Below are 25,592 nucleotides of genomic sequence, written 5' to 3'. Positions count from 1 at the left end.
CCTAGTGCTTTTAGGGTTGAGGTTTTAATGTGTTGCTGAGTGGCTGGCTTTTCCTTTTTGTTCTTGTGGTCAGCCAGCCACTGTAATTTGCTTTCTTGTTCTACCCTACTGTTTCTAGTGTCTCTCTGTTGTTTTCTTGTCCTCTTTTGTTCCTTTCAGTGTTTGTTGTCTTTCCTTCATTCTTGTGGGTTTTCCTTTCTTTCCGTTCAGTGTTATATGTCTTGTTTGTTTTATTCTCACACTTGTGGCATTGTTTCATTAGGAACAATGGACTGATGACCGTGTAGTTTGGTCCCTTCACCCCCCTCCCTCCCGTATTTTAAACCAACCAACCAACCTGGCTGGTTGTTGTGCCCACATAAAATGCTGTATAGACATTACAGAAGAACTAATAAATCATACGGCTGCTTTCATAGATTCCGTTTCGTATAGGAGGTGGGACAGGGGACCCTTTACAGCTGGTTCATAGGATTGTTCAGAGTATTAATCTACTTGCAGGCAAGGTTTGGGTATAATGCCAGACTGTGAATCCCTCAATAAGATGTATCAGCACACCAGACAAGGAATTGCTTCTCATTTCAGATTCGCTGTCCACAGGGGGGCCAGAGTATATGATAGAAACTTCGTGTGGAATGGATGATGGCTATAAAAATGCAGGTGCTGCTGATTATTAGTGGGCTAGATGTGAAGTCTGGCATTTTGATTGCTGCCATCAGTTTCACAATGAAGTGTGTCTGATATAATAAAGCCAGGAGTGGACAGTGGAGCATCTTCAGTGATGGGCAGTCTCCTACTCAGTATTCTGAAGGTCTCACTAAAGCCCTTACAGTCAGGCATTATCTCCAGACCTAGTGTGAAGACAGTTTTGTGTGTCATATCAACTTGTGCCCCCTCCCCCCTATGAACCATGGACCTTGCCATTGGTGGGTAGGCTTGCGTGCCTCAGCGATACAGATAGTCGTACTGTAGGTGTAACCACAACAGAGGGGTATCTGTTGAGAGGCCAGACAAACGTGTGGTTCCTGACGAGGGCAGCAGCCTTTACAGTACTTGCAGTCTGGATGATTGGCTGATTTTTCCTTGTAACATTAACCAAAATGGCCTTGCTGTGCTGGTACTGCGAATGGCTGAAAGCAAGGGGAAACCTTTCCCAAGGACATGTAGCTATACTTATTGTTAAACGATGACAGCGTTCTCTTGGGTAAAATATTCCGAAGGTAAAATAGTCACCCATTCGGATCTCCAAGCAGGGACTACTCAGGACAATGTCATTATCAGGAGAAACAAAACTGGTGTTCTACGGATCGGAATGTGGAATGTCAGATCCCTTAATTGGACAAGCAGGTTAGAAAACTTAAAAAGGAAATGGATAGGTTAAAGTTAGACCTAGTGGGAATTAGTGAAGTTTGGTGGCAGGAGCAACAAGACTTCTGGTCAGGTGAATACAGGGTTATAAATACGAAATCAAATAGGGGTAATGCAGGAGTAGGTTTAATAATGAATAAAAACAGGGGTGCAGGTAAGCTACTACAAACAACGTAGTTAACACATAATTATAGCATAGACAGAAATGAAGCCCACACCTACCACAGTAGTACAATTGTATATGCCAGCTAGCTCTGCAGATAATGAAGAGAATGAAGAAATGTGTGATGAGACAAAAGAAAGTATTCAGATAGTGAAGGGAGACAAAAATTTAATAGTCTTGGTGGGGGTGGGGGGGGGGGGGGGGTGCTGTAATTCGTAATTCGATAGTAGAAAAAGGAAGAGAAGGAAAAGTAGTAGGTGAACATGGAATGGGGGTAAGGAATGAAAGGAGTTTGTATACGTGGAAGAGGCCTGGAGACACTGGTAAGACAGAGATTTGGGAAACAGGTTTTAAATTTTAAGACATTTCCAGGGGCAAACGTGGATTCTGACCATAATCTATTGGTAATGAACTGTAGATTAAAACTGAAGAAACTGCAACGTGAGAATTTAAGGGGATACGGAATCGGATTTTGGGTTAAAAAATCGAATTTTTTTTTATTGGCGTATTATATTCTGCCATGTTTCCTCTTTAAAATGACGTATCATACATAGCTCTACTACAATTATAACTATTTTATTTTTATATATTTGTGAGATCGGGTATTGCGCTTTAGTTATACACGTCTCTCGTGGCTGACCATGAACTTTTTGGCAGTACCTTTAAAGTGACATGAATTCAAATATCCCGGTTTCCAGCGACTATTTATACACTAGTTGCCCGAAAATGTTTCTCTCTGGTTTCCTCAAGTTACTCTTTGACTTTGTGGCGGGACTGTTTTGTAAACAGTGTGATATAAGAAAGTAGTTGTTGTTGAGTTATTTCGTATTTAGTGCTTCATTTTTCGCAGTGAAAATGCCTAGAGCTAAAGCAAAAGTATTTAAAAAGCGTGTGAACTGGCAAAAGAAAAGAAATAATGATTCATTAGCAAAGCAAAGCAGTTCATCATCATCACTGTTGGAAAATGTGAATCCACTTATTACTGATTTGCCGAACGAACTTACACCAAATGAAAACAGTGCTTCTCATAAAAAACTAAGAGATTTGGAAGAGAAATATAATTTACTTGATAGAGGGAATGAAGTTTTTGAACTCACTGATACGAATATATTGTGTGAAGCTCTTGAAAACAGTTTGTGCTGCAAAAAATGTCATGGAAACGTTTCTCTGAAAGTAGAATCCCATGTTGGCCTGGCTGCCCAGTTTAATTTAATATGCAGTGTTTGTAAATACAGCTGTAAGTTTCCAAGTTCGGTTTCAGTAACTGTAAATAATGGATACAAGAAAACTGAACTTTATAGTGTAAATATTAGGTTAGTTTATGGATTGCGAGCAATTGGTAAGGGCAAAGCAGCTGGTGATATGCTATGTGGTGTTCTAAATCTTCCAAGTGCACCTTCAAAGTTTGAAGCTTACAGTTATGTACTAGGATCTGCAGTTGAAGATGTAGCACAGAAGTCAATGCAGGTTGCTGTGGAAGAAGCAGTGGAAGAAAATGACGGCAGTCGTGGCCTCACAGTGGCGTTTGATGGCACGTGGCAGAAAAGGGGCCACACCTCCAACAATGGTGTTGTAACAGCAACTAGTGTTGATACTGGCAAGGTTATTGATGTTGCAATAATGTCTAAATACTGTAGGTGCACAGGCAGGCTGAAAAATGAACACAGTGATGACTGTATTGCTAATTATTATGGTAGTAGTGGTGGCATGGAGGTTGCTGGGGTGAAGAAAATTTTTCATCGCTCTTCACAGTGGTATAATGTTCGCTATGTCAAATATCTGGGAGATGGTGACTCTAAAGCATTCAAAGAAGTTTTGGAAAGCAAACCATATGGGAACAGTGTAAATATAAGCAAACTTGAATGTATAGGACATGTGCAGAAGAGAATGGGTGCCAGGCTGAGAAGGTTAAAATCAGTTATGAAAGGGAAAAAACTAGATGATGGGAAAACCTTGGATGGCAGAGGAAGATTGACTGATTCCATAATAGACCACATTCAGAACTGCTATGGCCTTGCAATCAGGCAAAATACAGGCAATCTTGAAGAAATGAGGAGAGCTATATGGGCTTTATATTTCCACACCGCATCCACGGATGAGCATCCACAACATGGTTTGTGCCCCATAGGTGAAAACAGCTGGTGTAAATACAATAGGGGACTAACAACAGGAGAGAAATACATTCACCACCACAGTCTACCATCAGCCATCATGGCAGAAATAAAGCCCATTTTCAGAGATCTGGCTGACAGAAGTCTTCTGATGAAATGTCTTCACGGAAAAACGCAGAACCCCAACGAGTGCTTGAATAGTGTGATATGGCATCGTCTCCCAAAAACAGTGTTTGTCGGAATTAATACACTACATTTTGGTGTGTATGATGCTGTGGCAACCTTCAATCTTGGAAATATAACTAAATGCCAGGTCCTTCAAAAGTTGGGTATGTGTGTTGGTTCCCGTACGGTACGTGCTATGTTCTTTTTAGATCAGCACAGACTAAGGCATGCTGATAATATAATCAAGACATTAGTGAAAAAAGCAAGACAGGTGCAGAGGGGTGCCAAAAGAAGACTTGAAGATGATTATGAAGACTGTGAAGGGGGTATTAGCTACGGATCAGGAATGTTTTAATCTTCTTTCTCCGTTTCCCGTAAGTTTACTTTTTACTTCATCTAGGAACATTATCTCAGGTACTGGTCAACCTAGTAGTCTGAAATTTTTATGACGTAGTGACATAGGTCCCTATTACATACTGAAACAACGATTTTTTAATTACTTGATTTACAAAAGACTTAGGGGTGATAGTCTAGTAAAAAGCGATGGAAAAAATTTACTTAAAAATAAATGTACAATATCTCTGTAAGAAAATACTTTGACAATAAACTGTTGTTTCAGTATTGTTGTAACATATGAATGCACATACAGTAAAATTTTTACCTCTCTGTCTCCAGTAGTTTGTGAGAAAATGTTCCCTATAGTAGGCATATATTAACATTGCGGGGATAGGTGATTCCGTATCCCCTTAAGGAGAAGAGACCTGGATAAACTAAACGAACCAGAGGTTGTAGAGTGTTCCAGGGAGAGCATAAGGGAACGATTGACAGGGATGGGGGAAAGAAATACAGTAGAAGAAGAATGGGTAGCTTTGAGAGATGAAGTAGTGAAGGCAGCAGACGATCAAATAGGTAAAAAGACGAGGGCTAGTAGAAATCCTTGGGTAACAGAAGAAATATTGAATTTAATTGATGAAAGGGGAAAATATAAAAACGCAGTAAATGAAGCAGGCAAAAAGGAATACAAACGTCTCAAAAATGAGATCGACAGGAAGTGCAAAATGGCTAAGCAGGGATGGCTAGAGGACAAATGTAAGGATGTAGAGGCTTATCTCACTAGGGGTAAAATAGATTCTGTCTACAGGAAAATTAGAGAGACCTTTGGAGAAAAGAGAACCACTTCTATGAATATCAAGAGCTCAGATGGAAACCCAGTTCTAAGCAAAGAAGGGAAGGCAGAAAGGTGGAAGGAGTGTATAGAGGGTCTATACAAGGGTGTTGTACTTGAGGTCAATATTATGGAAATGGAAGAGTATGTAGGTGAAGATGAAATAGGAGATATGATACTGCGTGAAGAATTAGACAGAGTACTGAAAGACCTAAGTCGAAGCAAGGCCCTGGGAGTAGATGACATTCCATTAGAACTACTGATAGGCTTCGGAGAGCCAGTCCTGACAAAACTCTACCATCTGGTGAGCAAGATGTATGACAGGCGAAATACCCTCATACTTCAAGAAGAATATAATAACTCCAATCCCAAAGAAAGCAGATGTTGACAGATGTGAAAATTACCGAAATGAGTTTAATAAGCCACGACTGCAAAATACTAACACGAATTCTTTATAGACAAGTGGAAAAACTGGTAGAAACCGACATCGGGGAAGATCAGTTGGGATTCTGTAGAAATGTTGGAACATGTGAGGCGATACAGACCCTACGACTTATCTTAAGAAAATAGATTAAGGAAAGGCAAACCTACATTTCTAGCATTTATAGACTTAGAGAAAGCTTTTGACAATGTTTACTGGAATACTCTCTTTCAAATTCTGAAGGTGACAGGGGTCAAATACAGGGAGTGAAAGGCTATTTACAATTTGTACAGAAACCAGATGGCAGTTATAAGGGTGGAGGGGCATGAAACGGGAGCAGTGGTTGAGAAGGGAGTGAGACAGGATTTTAGGCTATCCCTGATGTTATTCAATCTATATATTGAGCAAGCAGTAAAGGAAACAAAAGAAAAATTTGGAGTAGGTATTAAAAGAAGAAATAAAAACTTTGAGGTTCGCCGATGACATTGTAATTCTGTCAGAGACAGCAAAGGACTTGGAAGAGCAGTTGAACAGAATGGATGGTGTCTTGAAAGGAGGATATAAGATGAACATCAACACAAGCAAAATGAGGATAATGGAATGTAGGTGAATTAAACCAATGATGAAGAGGGAACTAGGTTAGGAAAGGACACAATTAAAGTAGTAGATGAGTTTTGCTTTGTGGGGAGCAAAAAACTGATGATGGTTGTAGTAGGGAGGATATGAAACGTAGACTGGCAATGGCAAGGAAAGCAAGTAGTTACTTGGAAATAAAGAAGCTTGCACAGGATAGAGGAGCGTGGAGAGCTGTCTCAAACCAGTCTACAGACTGAAGATGATAACAGCAACAACATCAGCATGTGCTACTCCTTCAGACTATCCTTCGAAGCAGATGCAATGGAGCGTGCCGTCATCTGACCTCCCACCTGCCCCTTCCTGCCCCACTACCCCTCCCCCCACTTTTCCCCTCAAAAAATCACTAAATAATACTATGGACTATAACAATTAACAATATACTTCACCTGTCTGGAAATGAGGAACATGCTTTTCAAACTCAAGACATTGATAAATATCTCAATAGTTCTGCAAATAGTTTGAATAACTTGTCAGGCCATTTTTTTATGAAATTCAGTTTATACGGTTTGTTTTGTTGCCTGTGAGGGAGTCCGTCTGTATCATGGCTTACTAGATGTTTTCATAGTACCAAGTCTCTTTTTTGGATATGTGTGGAAACAGATGTACTGTCCTCCTCTGATACTTGTCGCATTAGCATTACTAGTGACCTGCATAACACTTTCGTAACAAGTTCACTTTCTGCTAGGCAGAGATGGGGCTTCATGTCATTATAGCTGTTGTTAGTATCTTCTTCAAGCGTATGCTTCTAAAGTTTGCTTGCACAGTGGATCTTCTGTGAGCATACTGTCCATATTCCTTAGTGTACACCACCATTGTTTAAACTCTGTAATCCGTAGTGTTAGTTAAATAATAAATGTCATAAATACAGCAGAGTTGAATATTCCAGCACATAATACACCATTGGTCATTATGATATGATGTTAAATTTAATTATAATCCAATTTCCAAAGTAAAATTGTAATATACTGTCTATTATTTCAGGTTTTGGGGCATAAAATATCTTTTGGTTATAGCTGGCATTGTGGGAGCTTTTTTCATACCAGAAGGCTCATTTGGAAAAACATGGATGTATTTTGGGATGATTGGAGGATTTTTGTTCATCATTATACAGCTTATTTTGATTGTGGATTTTGCCCACTCATGGGCTGAGAATTGGGTTGGAAAATATGAAGAGTCTGAATCCAAGAAGTGGTAAGTGTAATATTAACAATTTACTGTTATTGCTTTTAGATGACTTTAGATGACTTTTGAGGAAATTCAAAACTTCTCATGCTTGGTGTCTTCAGTTATTGTATGTAGCTGTTACTGCGTCTGTGAGAATATTTACTATGAAACAGGAAGCTAATCTGAACTGAAGTAGTGAGATCTGCCTGAGATGCTCAGATATATGCACCCTGTTATGAGAAATGATCATTTATTCATCAGTCTTTCTTCAGAACATAGTAAGTGAACGTGTGTATTGAAAAGTGATAACTTAGTAATGTTAAGAGTTAAACAATTAGACAAGAGCTGCTCTATTTATTCTGTTTTTGTGGCAAGTTTGGATTATCTTTGCAAATTTTTTAAAAAGACAGTGAAGAATTGAGATGTCTTTGTTCTCTTAAAAAGTTCAGTTTTTGCTGCTTTAATGGTGTACCCAAGTTTTTTCAGTTAGTATTAATGTGTGAGATACAGCCATTTTATTCCACTTCAACATTGGTTTTGGGCCCTGGAGTGCTAATAAAAAATAGATATAACTGCATTAATGCCTGTTAGCCACTCTAAAACCCATATGTATGGCAAAGATGAAACATTTGATGCTGACTATTTCTGTGCAACATGTTTGGAAAACATTGACACCGATCTTTGTTCGCAAATTTCACATTAAAGAAATGTATCTGGTGAAGGTGTACCAGTTCCTGATAAAAAAGAAGATATATCTTTTCAAATTAAGGCCCTAGCAAAAGTTGTTCTTTACATATGTGACAAACTGCAAATGCTTACACAAAGTTTGACAAATCCGAAATTAGTATGGGGAGAGCTTCAGAAACTGTATGCCTCGAAGGATAGCAAATTTCGCAGGGTGCAACTGAAATGTGAAATAATATTCACTAAAAATGAAGAATTGTAAATCTGTGGAAAATTTTCTAGTACTGACAAACAAAGCTGTAGCAGATCTAGTGACCATTGGTGATGAAATTAAAGATGGAGGCCTGGAAATGACTATTGTATGTGGACATTTAGATGAATAGGATACAGCTTTGTGCAGTTTGTATGATAATGATTTTAAATGTGCTGCAGATTAAAGGTGTCTGCTTGCTCAGTATGCTAGACAATATGAATATAATGAAGATAAGCATTCTGCTGTGTACTTGAAAGCTAATACTGTTAATCAAGGATATAAAAAAATGCCACTTATAGAATCATGTGACAAAGGACAGGAACAACGAAAAAATAACACAAAAAAATAGGCATGTTTGTTACATCTGTCAGTCACACACATCCACAACTTGCCCTAAAAATGGGAAATTTAAATAAAAGAGCAAAAGAAATGAGGTGCTGTTAGTAGGTGTGCTTTGTGTTTCACAGTTACGTTGAATAGTGGTAACTGGATGGTTTATCTAGGGACAACTCATCAGAGTTCCAGATGAACATTTTTTTTTTTCAGCCATTGACAAAAATACTATAGTTGAAATCAACTTTAGTTCATGACAAAACAAAAAACAGAAAGCCACTCAGAAACAATAATTAACAACTCTGGAAGACTACTCGTGAAACTCAACAGAAAGGTTGTTTACATTACAAAATACAGTGGCTTGTGCACACGACCAGTAAATGTACTGGGAAATGATGAATTAACTCAAAATCACTAGACTGGTGGCATCGTCAAATGACTTATGTTAGCAAAAGTACAATCAACAATATGATAAAAAAGGAAGCAGTCCTCAGATTAGACTGTGAAGAAGGTGAAATAGATATGTGTGATGTCTGTCTGGCAGGTAAATCAACACAGACCATATACGAAAACTATATTGCAAAATTCAAAGGAATGAACAACCACTTCATAACTTATTCATAATGATCTTGTAGGTCCTAACTGATGCTCAAAGTTTGGGAGTGTGGATTATGTAAGCACAAATATTTATTTGTGCATCTTATAAAATAAGGATGAAGTGGTTGAAGAATTCAAGAAATGGAAGAATCAAACAGAAAAACAAACTGGAAAATACGTGGAGAATCTTCACTGACAATGGGCCAGAATTCTGTTCTCACAAATGGTTACAGTTCTGTGAATATGAAGGAATTTGGCATGGAAAAACCATGATATATATACCGCAACAAATCACGCCGATAAATTGTTGAAATGGTAAAGCCACGGTTCTTAGGAAGTGATTTAACAAAGAGTTTGTGTGCTGAACTGACGTACAACATAAGAGATCATATTACAAATACCTCAAAAGCCTTATGAATTATGGACAGGTAGAAAGCCTAGTGTATGACATTTACACGTGATAGGATGTGCAATTTATATTCATGTGCCCAAACAAAGAGGTCATTCTAAATTTTTAAAAAAGCATTCTTATATAATTTTATCTGTGGGCATGGATATGGGATCCGAATGCCAGAAACAAAATAGGTTGTTTAGTGTAGACTGTTTATCCAAAGAATTTTTGGATAGCAAATGCTCAACTTAAAATACACAAAGGATTTATTGAACTATACAATGAAAGAGCATTACCATTTCCAAGTATTGAAGATGGAATACATCATAGCAGAGGAGATTCAAACACTAAAGGGAAATTTTGTGATTTCTCGTATTAGGAGGAAAATTTGTCTGAAATGTATTCATTAAATTAAGGTAATCAGGAATTGTGGAACATGGTGAAACTTCATGAAATCGACGCAAGACAAGAAAGGGTAAAACAAAAGAAAAAATCGCTTTAAGCAAATGTTGTTGGATGGTATTTCATTCTATTAGGAAGTCTTATACTGAAGAAGCACAAATAATGAGGAAGGAAGAATGACAATAACCCTGTTGTGAAGTAGTTATTTCTGATCTAGCGGAGTGAATAGGTCTGTTGAATGAAAAGATAAACTCCCTGAAGAGTCATGATGCTTGTAAATTTGTCGAGCTACAGTCTGGTGTAATTACAGTGGAGAACGGGGGAAAGGGGGGTATTAAAAAAGACCACAATTGGTGAGAAGCAAATTTTTGATGGTTGTTTAGTTGTAAAGGGCTTTAGTCAAGTTGAAGACATACACAATAAAGATATTTATGCTCCTGTTTCAAATTTTAAAACAGTTTATCTTTTGGTAGCAGCCAGTGTTGAGAAAAAGTGGCATGAAACTTCCTGGCAGATTAAAACTGTGTGCCCGACCGAGACTCGAACTCGGGACCTTTGCCTTTCGTGGGCAAGTGCTCTACCAACTGAGCTACTCAAGCAAGACTCACGCCCTGTCATCACAGCTTTACTTCTGCCAGTACCTCGTCTCCTGCCTTCCAAACTTTACAGAAGCTCTCCTGTGAACCTTGCAGAACGAGCACTCCTGAAAGAAAGGATATTGCGGAGACATGGCTTAGCCACAGCCTAGGGGATGTTTCTAGAAATAGTGGCATATTCATTAGTACTATATGCTGACTGTCTGCATAGGATATTAAAGGAAAATATATATATATGCTCTAGCCAGGTTTCTTCAGGAAGGTACAAGAAAGTTTGGTTTACAAGTTAAACAAGTCAATATATGGGCTGAAACAAAGTGGCAGATGCTGGAATGGTCAATTAAATAACTCACTAGGAAAGCAGGGATTTGTTCAGAATGGTAAGGACAAATAAGGTGCAAAGGAAGAGGAAAGCTATTCTGTCAGTGTATGTGGACGACATGGTTGTGTTAGCACAGAGTGAAGAAATGAGGCAAAAGGTGGAAACTCTTGTAGAAAAGTGCTTAGACATAAAGCACATGGGAGTAGTGTCACACAGTAGGTGTGAAGTTTGAAAGCAGAGATTACTTAACAATTAATCTTTCTCAAAGGGAGTAAATTAATCAACTACTTGACAGATTCAGATGTAAAAATGCCGAGAGCACCAAGGCCATGATGGAAATGAAACCAAATTTCCTTGAGCTGCTCATAGAGGACTCTACTAGACACAGGTCACTCAGTGGCAAAGTTATCACAGTATTCATCAAAATTTAAAGTGAATTTCTTGGAACGCAGAAAAGAGTACAAAGATATTTGAAAGAAATATTACAAGCTCACAGATTATCACATTGGTCAAATACTTAAATTATTTGGTGATTCAGATTGGGCTTCTTGTATAGATGCTCACAAACCTATTAATGGATAACTGATATTACTGGGCAGGATCTGGTGCACTGGAAGAAAGTAAAAAACCGCAATTGCATTGAGACCAATAGAAGCAGAATGTGTCAATGGCACACTGTTTAAGAGAGGTGGTATGGATGGAGAATTATTGAAGAGTTTTACCTGAAAGAACTGCTTGGAGAGTCAACAAATGTCTGATATGATAAATGTTGAGATTTAAATTTTACTGCCATGCATCTGTTCGGTATCTATAGATGTTGCTTTGCACGTTTTCATGTCAGTTCTTGGTAGTTCTGTGTTATTCTTTGTCAAGTGAGTTATGAGTAAAGTTGTTTTGTAATGATGTTGTCCTGCCAGTATTGTCAAACCACATCCCAACAGGTTATGGGCCCAGGTTACACGATCTGCAAAAGAAACATTTTTCGATTAAATGAAAATTTAAATTCATAAGCTTAAAATGAGGTTGTTGATAGAATGAAAGTGACATAGATGACTGCTGCACTTGAAGTTAGACTGGGAATGCTGTCACACGACAATTATGACACATGGAGAATAAAAGTCCAAACACTACTCATTATAAATGACATATGGGGATTTGTAACTGGAGAGATACTACTACTTGCCATGACTGGTGAAGATCAGATGCTCGCTGCTGAAGAAGCTGCATACAAAGTGTGGCTAGTGGTAGACAGGAAAGCAAAAGCAGACTTGATTTTTATCCGTCACTTACCAAGCTAACGCAAGTAGAGAACTACACTAAATCATGTCAAGTATGGCTTAGCCTCAAATCAGTCTGTATTAAAAGGAACTGCTCACAAAGCAACTTTGCTCAAATGCGTCACATTTCACAAAATTCAACCTAATGATAAGGTGACACATCATATTACTGAATTCTTAGACACTGTGAACAAGTCAAAAGCAATGGATGTCTACATAAATGGTGATTTTACTGTCAGTTATGCTGCCTAACAGTCTTCCAGATAGCTACTGCAATTTTAAGTGTGCTATTAAATCCCTTGACAGTCTGCGAGAGGTTGAGACTCTGACCGTAAAAATCACATAACATCACAAAGGATTCAGAAAAACAGTGAAAGTATGAGTGCACAATGTTTGTTAAATCAGGTGAAAATTTTGAGAAAAAGCTAAAAAGGTCTATGAGTGACAGTGACAAATTGGAACAAAAATCAAAACAAAAACCAAAAGCTAAAATCCACATACAAATGCAGCTTTTGTAACAAAAAAGGACACCTGGAAGATAAATGCTTTTTCAAGAAGAAACTAAGTACACTATGTGCAAACAGTGTCAACAAAGCTCATTGCTGTTTCTCCATGAATGAGCCTACTTCAAGGTTTTGTGACTCCAACATTTTTTGGCACATAGGCAGTAGTTGCACAACATGCATGTCCAATGATCCAAACATGTTCACACATACAGAAATGCAGGAAAATTTAGTGCCTAGAGGCAGTTGAGCTCTGCAAGTATCAGCTAAAGGTGGCATTTGTATTGCAGCTGCAGTTACTGACACCAACTCCATAATGCCAAAAAAAACTTCATTCATGTTGTACCAAAACTCAGAACCAACCTCATTTCAGTGGCAAATGTTATTGACAACACCATCACCACATGCTGTTGTACAAGATACTAATGGTAAAATCGAAGTGATTGCAGAGTTGGTAATTTGTTTTATTTAAGAAAATGGTCCAAGGGCTTCCATCATTGCCAAGTCACAAGTTACAAAAGTGATATGCAAATCTGGCATACTTGATTAGCCCACTTGAACTTACAAGGTATGATCAAGATGCTTAAAAATGAATATGTGGCAGGTCTGAAATTCAGTGATGTCCATCTGACCAGATGCCCCACATGCCTTGAAGAAAAAAAAAAATCGCAGCCTCTCCCTTCACTAAACAAAAAGGGAACTCATTAACTTCTGGAATTAATCTACTCTGATTTCTGTGGGTCAATGAGGGAAGCATCTCAAGGTAGTGTGAAATGTTTTGTGACCTTTGTAGACAACTACAACAGGTGGAGCCAAATCTATTACTATTGACATAAAGGAGAAATTGTTGACAGATTTATTGAATTTGAAAACCTAGTGAAAATCAGACTAGTCATAAAATTAAATCGTTTTCAGAAAATGTTAGCGAGTACTGCAGCTGAAGAATGGACTCCAGCCTCAAAAGGGCAGGAATACAGTGACGTCTTAACAGAGTCAAACATACCGTAGGAGAGATGTCAAACGAAAGAACTGTTTCTTGGTTGAAGTGGCTTGCTACATGGTGCTAGAATCAGGGCTACTGCATTGTTTTGGGTTAAAACCATCAACATAGCTAACCATATCCAAAATTATTGCTTAACTAATGCCCTGTGTAATGTAACTCCATATGAGGAGTGACAGAAGGAATCATGACCTATCTCACCTTTGCACATTTGATAAAAAGTTCTCATATTGGATGAATCTCCAAAGGAAATTTTGACTATAACGGCAAAGAAGGGATTTCTATAGGCTATTCAGAATGTTCGAAAGCCTACCATGTTTGGGTACCAAGAGTGCACAAGAATCACATCCAACAGATGTGAAGTTCGTTGACCATTACAGTTTTGAGCCAAAACTATCTTATCTGGACTTCTATGAAGATGAACCAAATCATCCCCAAAGAGGAGGCATCAACAGGAATTTTGTTGGGGGAGATTTCAGTGGTGATAGAAACATGGAACTAGTGCCATTGTCAGACAATGAACCATTCTACAGCTTTGAAGACGATGGACTTCCAATCATTAAAGGGCAAGAATTCAATTCCTATGATGACTTACGCGATGAAAAAAATAATTCTTAAAATGTCACACTTTCTCAATAGTCTGCACCAGATGTAGATTCATCAGATGTTTCAATTTATAATGCTAACTTCATTTCAAATGTAATAGAGGTCAGTGTCAGTGAAGCATTATGTGGTCCAGTTCAGGGGTTTGAAGCTATGTGTTATGAAAACAGGCCATTGGCCAAAAACAGTGCCTAGGACATTGTAGAGAGCTAATAAGTGAAAGGGTATTGACTAGGGATTGCTTTGAGGAAAGAATACACAAATGATTCCTCATTGCTGAGGAGAAAAACAAGAACAATTGTTTGAGGATTCAACCAAAGGACTGTTGTTGACTTTTTGGAAAAATTCTCTCCAGTTGCAAGAATTGAACCATTCTAACTACCCATGGCTTTGTTAGTCAAATTTGACTTGGGTGTATTGCTGTTGTATATCTCCATGCGTTTCTCAGTTGTGAAATTGGCATAGAAATAATTCATCGAACAGCTGGACTCGGTTGTCAAATTCTTACAAAAGGTGAAAGTTTGGAGAAAGATAACCATAGTCAATTTTTTTGAGGGCAGGGCTCCAAACATTGAAATCCAGTAATAAAATTTGTAAACTTGGAAATCAAACAATGGAAACACCAAGTTAGAATAAAGCAATACTAGGAAAATGACAGATTGCTCCTCACCATAAAGATGACATGTTGAGTTGCAACAGTTAAGATGACCCTTTGAGTTGCAGACAGGCACAATGAAAAGACTGTTCCACAATAAGGTTTTGGCATTTCGTTGCACCTATTTGCAATGCAATGGGTCATCTTTACTGTCAGTAGCAAATCATTTTCATAATTTTGTGAAACTTGAACAAGCCATTTATGGGCTGCACGAAGCTGGTTGAGAGTAGTATTCAAAGTTGAATGAAACCTCAAAATAAATTGGATTGCAACCCACAAATTGAGAGCCATGCACTTTCATAGACAGTGTAGGGAAAGTAAGGTCTTCCTACGCTTTTATGGTGATGACATTATCATCATTTCAGCTGACTCAGACATGACAAAACAAATTGAGGATGAGTTATCGGCCAGATTTGATATAAAGGATCTTGGTGCCATAAGGTACTATCTGGATATCAAAGTCAGTCTCTTGACAAAATTACATTATGTCAAGTGATAACATCAGAGAAACTCTACATCAATTCAGAATGGATGACTGCAAGCCAGTAAGGACTCCTCTGCCAACTGCAAGTAGCAAGTTATAAGCAGCAGCTATGAGCACAGAAGCTTGTGCTCATTATGCATTCAGAGAACTGGTTGGGGCATTGGTGTGCATCGCTTTCAGTGCTAGACTGTGATGTATGCTATGAAGCTAATAAGCTAAGGCAGTGCATTAACAGCTATACTTTCATTCACTGGCAAGTAACTAAGGGAACCCCTAGAGAGCTCTGATCTACACAAGCTATAAAATGATGTAACCACTATTTAAATAACTCTTCTGAAGTTTGTTCATTGTATATAACAATTACAATACTGTGTGAACAGATCTCTTATTAATTCATAAATAAGAACATCTCCGAATAGGATCTTATGTCTCCAACTGTTTATTGGGCATTGATGTTATTGCCTGCCCCTCTGTTCCTTGATTTCCTATACACTGTCAAGCTGTGATGCTAAAGCATCAGTGATCCCTTCACAGCAGGTGGAGATGCTCAATTGCCACCACACAATGTGGCGTTCTGTGCTCACGCTTTTTTTTTTTTTAATCTGCACTTACATCAGTCCAGCATGCACACAGTGGGAAATTCTGTGCATACTAACTACCCAAATAACATTTTTACATTAAATTTTTCATTGGCTTGTGAGGAAGAAGTGAAATGTTATTCTGGGTGAATGTTATTTTCCACCACAGTATGCAACTGTTATGTTGTAGATATTGCTATGCATACGTTTGTTTGTTGTCATCTGTATCAGATGACCCTGACAATGGGATCTACGCCTGAATAGCAGTTTAGCTACTAAATATTTTAAATTCAGTTCATGGTTTTTATAAAAGTCCTTTAACAAATATTGACAAGTTGTGGAGCTCCAAGCAGTCAAAATTTGTACAATTTGAATGAATTACACAAATATGTTGCCATTTACCATGCCACAAAAGGTGCCCGTATTTTCCAACTACAATCTGAGTTAAAAACTTGGAGATACTCTCTATCCACTGACATGTCTATTTTCGGTATCTCGTGCAGTTTTCATGCAGCCATCATCTGAACTCTGGAGGTACTTGGGAATAATCCTGTGTTACATCAAATTACACAATAGCACTTACTTGGATATTGCTAAAATTGTTCAGATTTTACAGGCTGGTATACAGGATAGGCTTTGTACTGAGTGTGCTAAAGTACACTTCATTAACTTTACCACTATACTTATAAGCTTGTATTCATTTCTATTAATATTTACACTTTAATAGGTATGTAATTTCCCTATATGTCCGGTCTCTTATGTCCCATCTTCTTAAAATAACTGTAAGTTGGAGGAGACTTCTCTTCTCCAGAGAGTACATTCCTCATTTTGGTAGTTTAGTTTCCTTCTTCCTTAGTTGCTTTCAACAAAGTTCTATCTACACCATATGTTGTTGTTGGTTGGGTTATGTCATGAAATAGATCAAACTGCATTGTATAGTTCTATTTGTATCTGATATTTGGTCAAAATGTTTAAATATTAGCACATATGTAGATATACAAATGGTTTCTCCCCTAAAATGTATTATTTTTCAGTCTCTGTAGATCCTGTAGGATTACTAAATCCAGGCATTTCTCTAAAGTAGTGTGCACAGGTTAGCATTGGCAGATTTTCTTTTCTTTTTTGGTGTTTACTTTACGAGACTCACTGAAGAGTCTATGTTGAGAAACAGATAGCATGCCCGCACTTGCATGGGTAGTTGTGTGTGTTAATGTGACAGCTTCCGGTACAGGGAGGTATGCTGGTCCCGGGCCGAATGCACCCAGCGGATTGATAATGAGGGGTCGGTGTGCTAACCAACCTGGGTGTATTCTTAGGCACTTCCCCACATCACACTGGGTGTATACTAACGTGTTCATATGTTCCATCACAGTTAAAGGCTATATGAACATTTAGAATGCTTTCTCTCACTTGCAGACAGCATTTAATCTATACACACACTGCTTATGTCCTGGGGAGATTAGGAGGATGACGACCCTACCTCGTGGTCTCCGTAAACAATTACTCAGCATTGGTAATGTGCCAACGAGTGTTCTTTATTCCACACATTTATATTCACGAGACACAGCTTACACATAGTTGTATGCAGGTAAAACTCGTCATACAAAATAGTTATGGACCACAGAATCACTGCATGTGCCAAATTTGTATACATTGAGTCATTTTGTATGTAAAATGTGGGGTTAGGTTCTCGTTTACTCATATATTAAGTTTAAGGTAGCAGAGTCTCTTAGTACTTTCACCAAAAATAACCATTATCTTCTTTCTGAAATGCATTTTAACACAAAATTAATGCACACAAATATTTAATGCTGACACATGCAGTAATACACTCAAATCATTTTCATTAATTCCATGTACAACCTAATACGGGTTTTCAATCACAAATGTAAAGTGGGTGGCTGGGAACGTCGTCAAGTAGGAGGAGAATTTTGAGAGGGATGTTTTGTCTTTCACAGACAAGTCTGAATGATTCAGAGATGTGAAAATGTATGTATAGCCAAAGCCCCTCAAACAAACAAAAACTAAACGAAGCCAAAATTAGTGTGAGGAGAGCCTTGTGTGAAGCATTCAACAAATTCAAAAGTAAAATTCTATCCACCAACTTGACAGAAAATCCTGAAACGGTTTGGTCTTTGAGTAAATCAGTAAACATGTCGAAACCACCTGCCCAGACACTCTGTGATCATAAAGGCACTGAAACAGAGGATGACACAGAAAAGACAAAAACACTAAATGTCTTTTTCCAAAACTGTTTTGCAGAGGAAGAGTGCCTCCTTCAAATTGTTGCATGAACTGCAAAATAGCTGATAGCAAAATAAGTGACCATGGGTTAGAAAACTGAAATTGCTCAACAGAGCCCCGGAAGGCCACTGGACCTGATGAGATACCAGTATGATTCTACATACAGTTAGCAAAAGAACTTGTCCTCCCCCTAGGAGCAGTTGGAAAAAAGTGCAGATCATTACTATTGCCAGGAAGGGTTGTTGAATGGATATGCAAAACTATAAGCCTATTAACATTGGTCAGTTGTAGAATTTTGGAACATGTTTTATGGTCATGTATTATGGCATTTCTGTTGGCCAAAAATCTCCTTTGTAGGCACCTACATGGGTTCCAAAAACAATGATCATGTGAAACCCAGCTCACTCTGTCCATCCACAAGACTCAGAATCTAAGTAGGTGATATAGATCACCAGGTGGAAGCCGGAAATTACCTAGTAGGTAACATCGGAAATTTGATGAGGATTTTCATGGATGATGCTGTTGTACTCAGAAGCTGCTGTGTTAGAAAAATGTAGTCAAATGCAGGAAGACCTACTGAGGATCGACAATTGGTGCAGGGGTGCCAAGTGACGCTCAACATAAACAAACATAACATACTGCAGTGACAGAAAGACCCTTTATTGTATGATTATCTGACTCAAGATGGTCACTGGAAGCAGTTACTTCCATAAAATATCTAGGAGAATGCATATGGAGTGATTTTAAGTGGAATAATCACAAAATGAATCACAGGTAAGGCACGTGCCAGACAGATTCGTTGAAAGAATCCTCAGGAAATGTATAGGGAGAGGGGAGTGGGGGACAGAATAACATTGCATTGGGCATAACTTGTGTAGTATGCATTTCTGCCATTAGGCATGTATAGTGCAACTTATTTCCAGTTCAATGCTGCCTTTGTTGTCAACTTGGCTTGTTCTGTTTATCTACAGTGATTTTTTTGCTAGCAATGTTTTTTTGTTTGTTTTTTGTGATAAGTGTAAGTGAACAACATAGGGCTGTGAAATTTTGTTTTCTACTTCATAAAAATGCTGCTGAAACTGTTTTAATGTTGAAAACAGCGTACCAAGATGATGTTATGGGAAAAACTCAAGTGTATGAGTTTCTTGCTCAACTTAAAAATGGCGACATGTCGATTAATGACAACCTCGTTCTAGCTGTCTATCAATTGACTGAATATACATAAATTTTGAAAAATTCATGAGTCTATGCTCACAAATCATCGGCAGACAATTGATAAACTGTCAGAGATTAGTGGGTTATCTTGAAGCTTGGTTCAGCAAATTGTAACGGAAGATTTGGAAATCAAATGGATTGCTGCCATGTTTGTTCCTTGCGTTCTGACTCAGTTAAAATGAACGTTGAGTTGAAAAATGTCATGCTTCGAAACAACAGCTTGAAACTGATCCAGATTTTCTGTCAAAGATCATTACTGGTGATGAGTCATGGTGCTGTGGCTATGACCCAGAAACAATGGAGCAGTAAAGCCAATGGAAGACATCAGTCACCTCATTCAAAACAATACTGATTTACATTTTAGATGCCAAGAGCATAGACTGTCAATCAAACTTTTTATTTATAAGTTTTAAGACAATTGCGCAACAGTGTTCGTCATAAAAGACCCAATTTGTGGCAGGCAGGAGACTTGTTCTTCCACCACAAACACCACACCTGCACGCATAGCCATCTCTGTTAGACAGTTTTTGGCTAAAAGTGGCATTGTTCCTGTGCTCCGTGCACCTTACTCATCGGACCTGGCTCTGTGTGAATTTTTCTTATTTCCACACATGAAAAGGGGCATGAAAGGACATTGATTTGACAATATTGAAGAAAAGGAAAAAATGAGCGATGAGCTGTCAGCCATTTATATAGATAACTACAAAAAATGCTTTGAACAGTGGAAGCTCTGTTGGGACAAATATATTAGTTATAACGGAGAGTATTTTGAATGGGATAAGGTTGATCTGTAAACAATTTGAAATTATATAGATTTCAAAAAAATAGTTCCATTTTTAAAAATTTTTTACCCCTTCATAATCCAACAAAACAAAATAGCTTACAAAACACTCGTTGAACCAGTGCTTGAATATTGCTGATCAGTTAGGATCCATACCAGTTAGGACTGATTAAGGAAATAGGGAAGATCCAAAGAAGAGCAACACATTTTGTTTCAGGTTCATTTAGTAAGCATGAAAGCATCACAGAGATGACCAACAAACTCCAGCAGCAGATGCAGAAGAGAGGTGTTCTGCATCACAATGTTTATTGTTAAAGTTCCAAGAGTGTGTGTTTATAGAACAGCCCAGCCAACAAATATATGGGTTCCTCCTTTGTATATCTCAAGAGAAGACTATGAAGATAAAATTGGAAATATCTGAGGAGTCGACTCGGAGACTTACCGGCAATTCTTTCTATAACTATTCGTGCCTGGAACAGGAAAGTGAAGAAGTGGCAGTGGTATACAAAGTACTCTCCACCATGCATAGTGTGGTGACTTGTGGATGGAAGATGTAGATGGTAGACATAGATCTAGCCATGTGACATTTGCCAACATGACCTTGCTATCTTGGTGCTAAATCACAGCTTGAAAGCCAGGAAAATCTGTAGCCATTATTTTTTCCAAGGACATTGTGTGTGGCTTAATAACATCATCCTCCTCCATCTGGACTCCTGCACAGGGACTACTTGGGTTGCTGTAAAAGTTAGAGCATGAAATCTTACATCCCTTAATTGGGTTGTTGGTTAAAGAACTTGAAAAGAAAAATGGAAAGTCTGAAGTTGCAGTGGGAATTAGTGAATTGAGGGGCAGGAAGAACGGCTTTTTGGTCAGGTGAGTACAGATTAAAAAAAAAAAAATCAAATAGGGGCAGTGAAGGAGTAGATCTAATAATAAGTAAGAAAACTGAATATGTGCGACTATATGAGTAGCATAGTGAAAACATTGTTATAGCAAAGGTAGACACAAATCCAAGACCACCACAGTTGTAAAAGTATGTATGCCAGTTAGCCCCACATATATTCAAAGGGTTGAGAGAAATATATAGTTTGCCAAGATAAAATATGCTCAGTTGTTAAGGAAAATAATGTAATTGACGGATTAGAAGTTAATATAAGGAAAAGAAAGAGAAGAAAAATAGAACATTCACTGAAATCATTGTTGTCTTACTTTTTTTCTTTATGTGATAGAAGGCCAGGTTCCCCACCATGAACCATGGTCCTTGCCATTGGTGGGGAGGCTTGTGTGCCTCAGCGATACAGATAGCCATACTGTAGGTGCAATCACAATGGAGAGGTATCTGTTGAGAGGCCAGACAAACATGTGGTTCCTGAAGATGGGCAGCAGCCTTTTCAGTAGTTGCAGGGGCAACAGTCTGGATGATTGACTGATCTGGCCTTGTTACACTAACCAAAACGGCCTTGCTGTGCTGGTACTGCGAACGGCTGAAAGCAAGGGGAAACTACAGCCGTAATTTTTCCCAAGGGCATGCAGCTTTACTGTATGGTTAAATGACGACGACGTCCTCTTGGGAAAATATTTCGGAGGTAAAATAGTCCCCCATTCGGATCTCTGGGCAGGGACTACTCAAGAGGACATCGTTATCAGGAGAAAGTTCTATGGATCGGAGCATGGAATGTCAGATCCCTTAATCGGGCTGGTGGGTTAGAAAATTTAAAAAGTGAAATGGAGAGGTTAAAGTTAGGTATAGTGTGAATTAGTGAAGTTTGGTGGCAGGAGGAACAAGACTTTTGGTCAGGTGAATACAGGGTTATAAATACAAAATCAAATAGGGGTAATGCAGGAGTAGGTTTAATAATAAATAAAAAAAATAAGAGTGTGGGTAAGTTACTACAAACAGCATGTGAATGCATTATTACAGGCACGAAGCCCACGCCTACTACATTAGTACAAGTTTATATGCCAACTAGCTCTGCAGATGACGAAGAAATTCATGAAATGTATGATGAGATAAAAGAAATTGTTCAGATAGTGAAGGCAGACGAAAATTTAATAGTCATGGGTGACTGGAATTCGATAGTAAGAAAAGGGAGACAAGGAAATGTAGTAGGTGAATATGGATTGGGGGTAAGAAATGAAAGAGGACGCTGCTTGGTAGAATTTTGCACAGAGCATAACTTAATCATAGCTAACACTTGGCTCAAGAACCATGAAAGAAGGTTGTATACATGGAAGAAGCCTGGAGATACTAGAAGGTATCAGACAGATTATATAATGGTAAGACAGAGATTTAGGAACCAGGTTTTAAATTGTAAGACATTTCCAGGTGCAGATGAGGACTCCGGCCACAATCTATTGGTTATGAGCTGTAAATTAAAAGTGAAGAAACTGGTGGGAATTTAAGTAGATGGGACCTGGATAAATTGGCTAAACCAGAGGTTGTACAGTGTTTCAGGGAGAACATAAGGGAACAATTGACAGGAATGGGGGAAAGAAATACAGTAGAAGAAGAATGGGTAGCTTTGAGGGGTGAAATAGTGAAGGCAGCAGAGTATCAGGTAGGTAAAAAGATGAGGGCTAGTAGAAATCCTTGGGTAACAGAAGAGAGATTGAATTTAATTGATGAAAGGAGAAAATATAAAAATGCAGTAAATGAAGCAGGCAAAAAGAATACAAACGTCTCAAAAATGAGATCGACAGGAAGTGCAAAATGGCTAAGCAGGGCTGGCTAGAGGACAAATGTAGGGATGTAGAGGCTTATCTCACTAGGGGTAAGATAGATACTGCCTACTGGAAAATTAAATAGACCTTTGGAGAAAAGAGAACCACTTGTATGAATATCAGGAGCTCAGATGGAAACCCAGTTCTAAACAAAGAAGGGAAAGCAGAAAGGTGGAACTAGTATGTAGAGGGTTTATACAAGGGTGATGTACTTGAGAACAATATTATGGAAACGGAAGAGAATGTAGATGAAGATAAAATAGGAGATATGACACTGCGTGAAGAGTTTGACAGTGCGTTGAAAGACCTAAGTTGAAACAAGGCCCCGGGAGTACACAACATTCCATTAGAACTATTGACAGCCTTGGGAGAGCCAGGCCTAAGAAAACTCTACCAGCTGGTGAGCAAGATGTATGAGAGAGGCGAAATACCCTCAGACTTCAAGCAGAATATAATAATTCCAATCCCAAAGAAAGCAGGTGTTGACAGATGTGCAAATTACTGAACTATCAATTTAATAAGCCACAGCTGCAAAATACCAACACGAATTCTTTACAGACAAATGTAAAAACTGGTAGAAACTGACCTCAGAGAAGATCAGTTTGGATTCCGTAGAAATATTGGAACACGTGAGGCAATACTGACCCTACGACTTATCTTAAGAAAATAGATTAAGGAAAGGCAAACCTACATTTCTAGCATTTGTAGACTTAGAGGAAGCTTTTGACAGTGTTGACTGGAATACTATCTCAAATTCTGAAGGTGACAGGGGTCAAATACAGGGAGAGAAAGGCTATTTACAGTTTGTACAGAAACCAGATGGCAGTTATTGTGGTGTAGGGGCATGAAAGGGGAGCAGTGGTTGAGAAGGGAGTGAGACAAGGTTGTAGCCTCTCCCCGATGTTATTCCATCTGTACATTGAGCAAGCAGTAAAGGAAACAAAAGAAAAATTTGGAGTAGGTATTAAAATCCATGGAGAAGAAATAAAAACTTTGTGGTTCGCCGATGACATTGTAATTCTGTCAGAGACAGCAAAGGACTTGGAAAAGCATTTGAACGGAATGGACAGTGTGTTGAAAGGAAGATATAATATGAACTTCAACACAAGCAAAATGAGGATAATGGAATGTAGGTGAATTGAATCGGGTGATGAAGAGGAACTAGATTAGGAAATGACACTTAAAGTAGTAGATGAGTTTTGCTATGTGGGGAGCAAAATAACTGATGATGGTTGTAGTAGGGAGGATATGAAACGTAGACTGGCAATGGCAAGGAAAGCATTTCTGAAGAAGAGAAATTTGTTAAGATAGTGTAGATTTAAGCGTCAGGATGTCATCTCTGAAAGTATTTGTATGGAGTGTAACCATGTATGGAAGTGAAACATGGATAAATAGTTTGGACAAGAAGAGAATAGAAGCTTTCAAAATGTGGTACTACAGAAGAATGCTGAAGATTATATGGGTAGATCACATAACTGATGAGGAGGTATTGAATAGGATTGGGGAGAAGAGGTGTATGTGGCACAACTTGACAAGAAGAAGGGATCGGTTGGTAGGACATGTTCTGAGGCATCAAGGGATCACCAATTTAGTATTGGAGGGCAGCGTGGAGGGTAAAAATCGTAGAGGGATGAATACACTAAGCAGATTCAGAAGGATGTAGGTTGCAGTAGGTACTGGGAGATGAAGCAGCTTGCACAGGATAGAATAGCATGGAGAGCTGCATCAAACCAGTCTCAGGACTGAAGTCCAGAACAACAACAACAACAACAGGTTCAGATGTTTATTCCACTTCTCCACTTTTCTCGTCTTAAATTGACTGATTAGTTCACTTTGCTGTAGGTGGCCCACTTGCTCCCAAACTGGGCCTCCATCATTCATTTTGATATTCTTCCACACTTTGCACATGTCTGAACCATTTAACCTGTTCTTCTCAAGTCTCTTATTCAGGTTTTCTACTCCAATTTCGTTCATAGCATGTTCATTTCTGACTTAGTCTCTCCTCGTTTCCCTTTGCATACTTCTTGGGAATTCCATTGATCAGACTTGGATTCTAGTCTCCTCTCTTCTTGTCATTGCCCAGGTCTCCAAAGCATATTTCAATGTGGGTGTAAAGTATGCCCATTGCAGCACTCTGACATTTCATTGGCACCTCCCTTCCCCACACTAAGTGCCTCACACACTGCTAAAATGCATTGTTCCATTGTACCCTTTTGATAACTTCTCCCCCCATTCTTGCATTCTCCATTATTATACTTCCTAGACGTTTTAAGTTATCCACAATTTCAATATGCTGTCCTTTAATATAGACAGCTGGTAGCATTTTGCACAGTGCATAATTGAAACATTGTGGACCCTTGTTGATTTCTGAATCATGAAATAAGGTTGTGTATGAGGCAATGAGGAAGAGATGAAGAGACATTGTAAAGTCTAGAATTGTATAATATTAGGACATAGATTTCAAAACCAGATTTTAAACTACACAACATTTTCAGCAACTGTTGTTGACTCTGAGCATAATTTATTGGTTATAAACAGCAGAGTAAAACTAAAGAAATTTTAGAAAAATGGAAAATCAAGGTATGGGTCCTGGATAAGATACAGAACGAAAAGTTATTGTTAGTTTCAAAGGCAACATCAGGTAACTATTGACTGAAGGCTGGGAAAAGAATAAAATAGAAGACATTTTATTTAGCGTATGGCTAATACAGACATATCATGAAATTAAATTACATAGACATATGTTCATATTGACACACAAGA

The 25,592-nt window shown here is 38.4% G+C and overlaps 1 protein-coding gene across 2 annotated transcripts in view; it reads left to right on the top strand.

Annotated features, from left to right (window-relative positions):
* Nucleotides 1-25,592, top strand: part of LOC124777017 (probable serine incorporator) — a 114,585-nt gene that overhangs the window by 20,895 nt on the left and 68,098 nt on the right. For both annotated transcript variants that reach the window (XM_047252269.1, XM_047252270.1), the window contains exon 4: nucleotides 7,008-7,217. In XM_047252269.1, coding sequence (XP_047108225.1) covers nucleotides 7,008-7,217 — 210 coding nt within the window. The remainder of the gene's footprint in view (nucleotides 1-7,007; nucleotides 7,218-25,592) is intronic.

This window comes from Schistocerca piceifrons, chromosome 2 (genome assembly GCF_021461385.2).
Source record: "Schistocerca piceifrons isolate TAMUIC-IGC-003096 chromosome 2, iqSchPice1.1, whole genome shotgun sequence".
NCBI classification, from domain to species: domain Eukaryota; kingdom Metazoa; phylum Arthropoda; class Insecta; order Orthoptera; family Acrididae; genus Schistocerca; species Schistocerca piceifrons.
The sequence above is the reverse complement of the archived record's forward strand: the minus strand, read 5'-3'. Positions and strand labels throughout refer to the sequence as shown.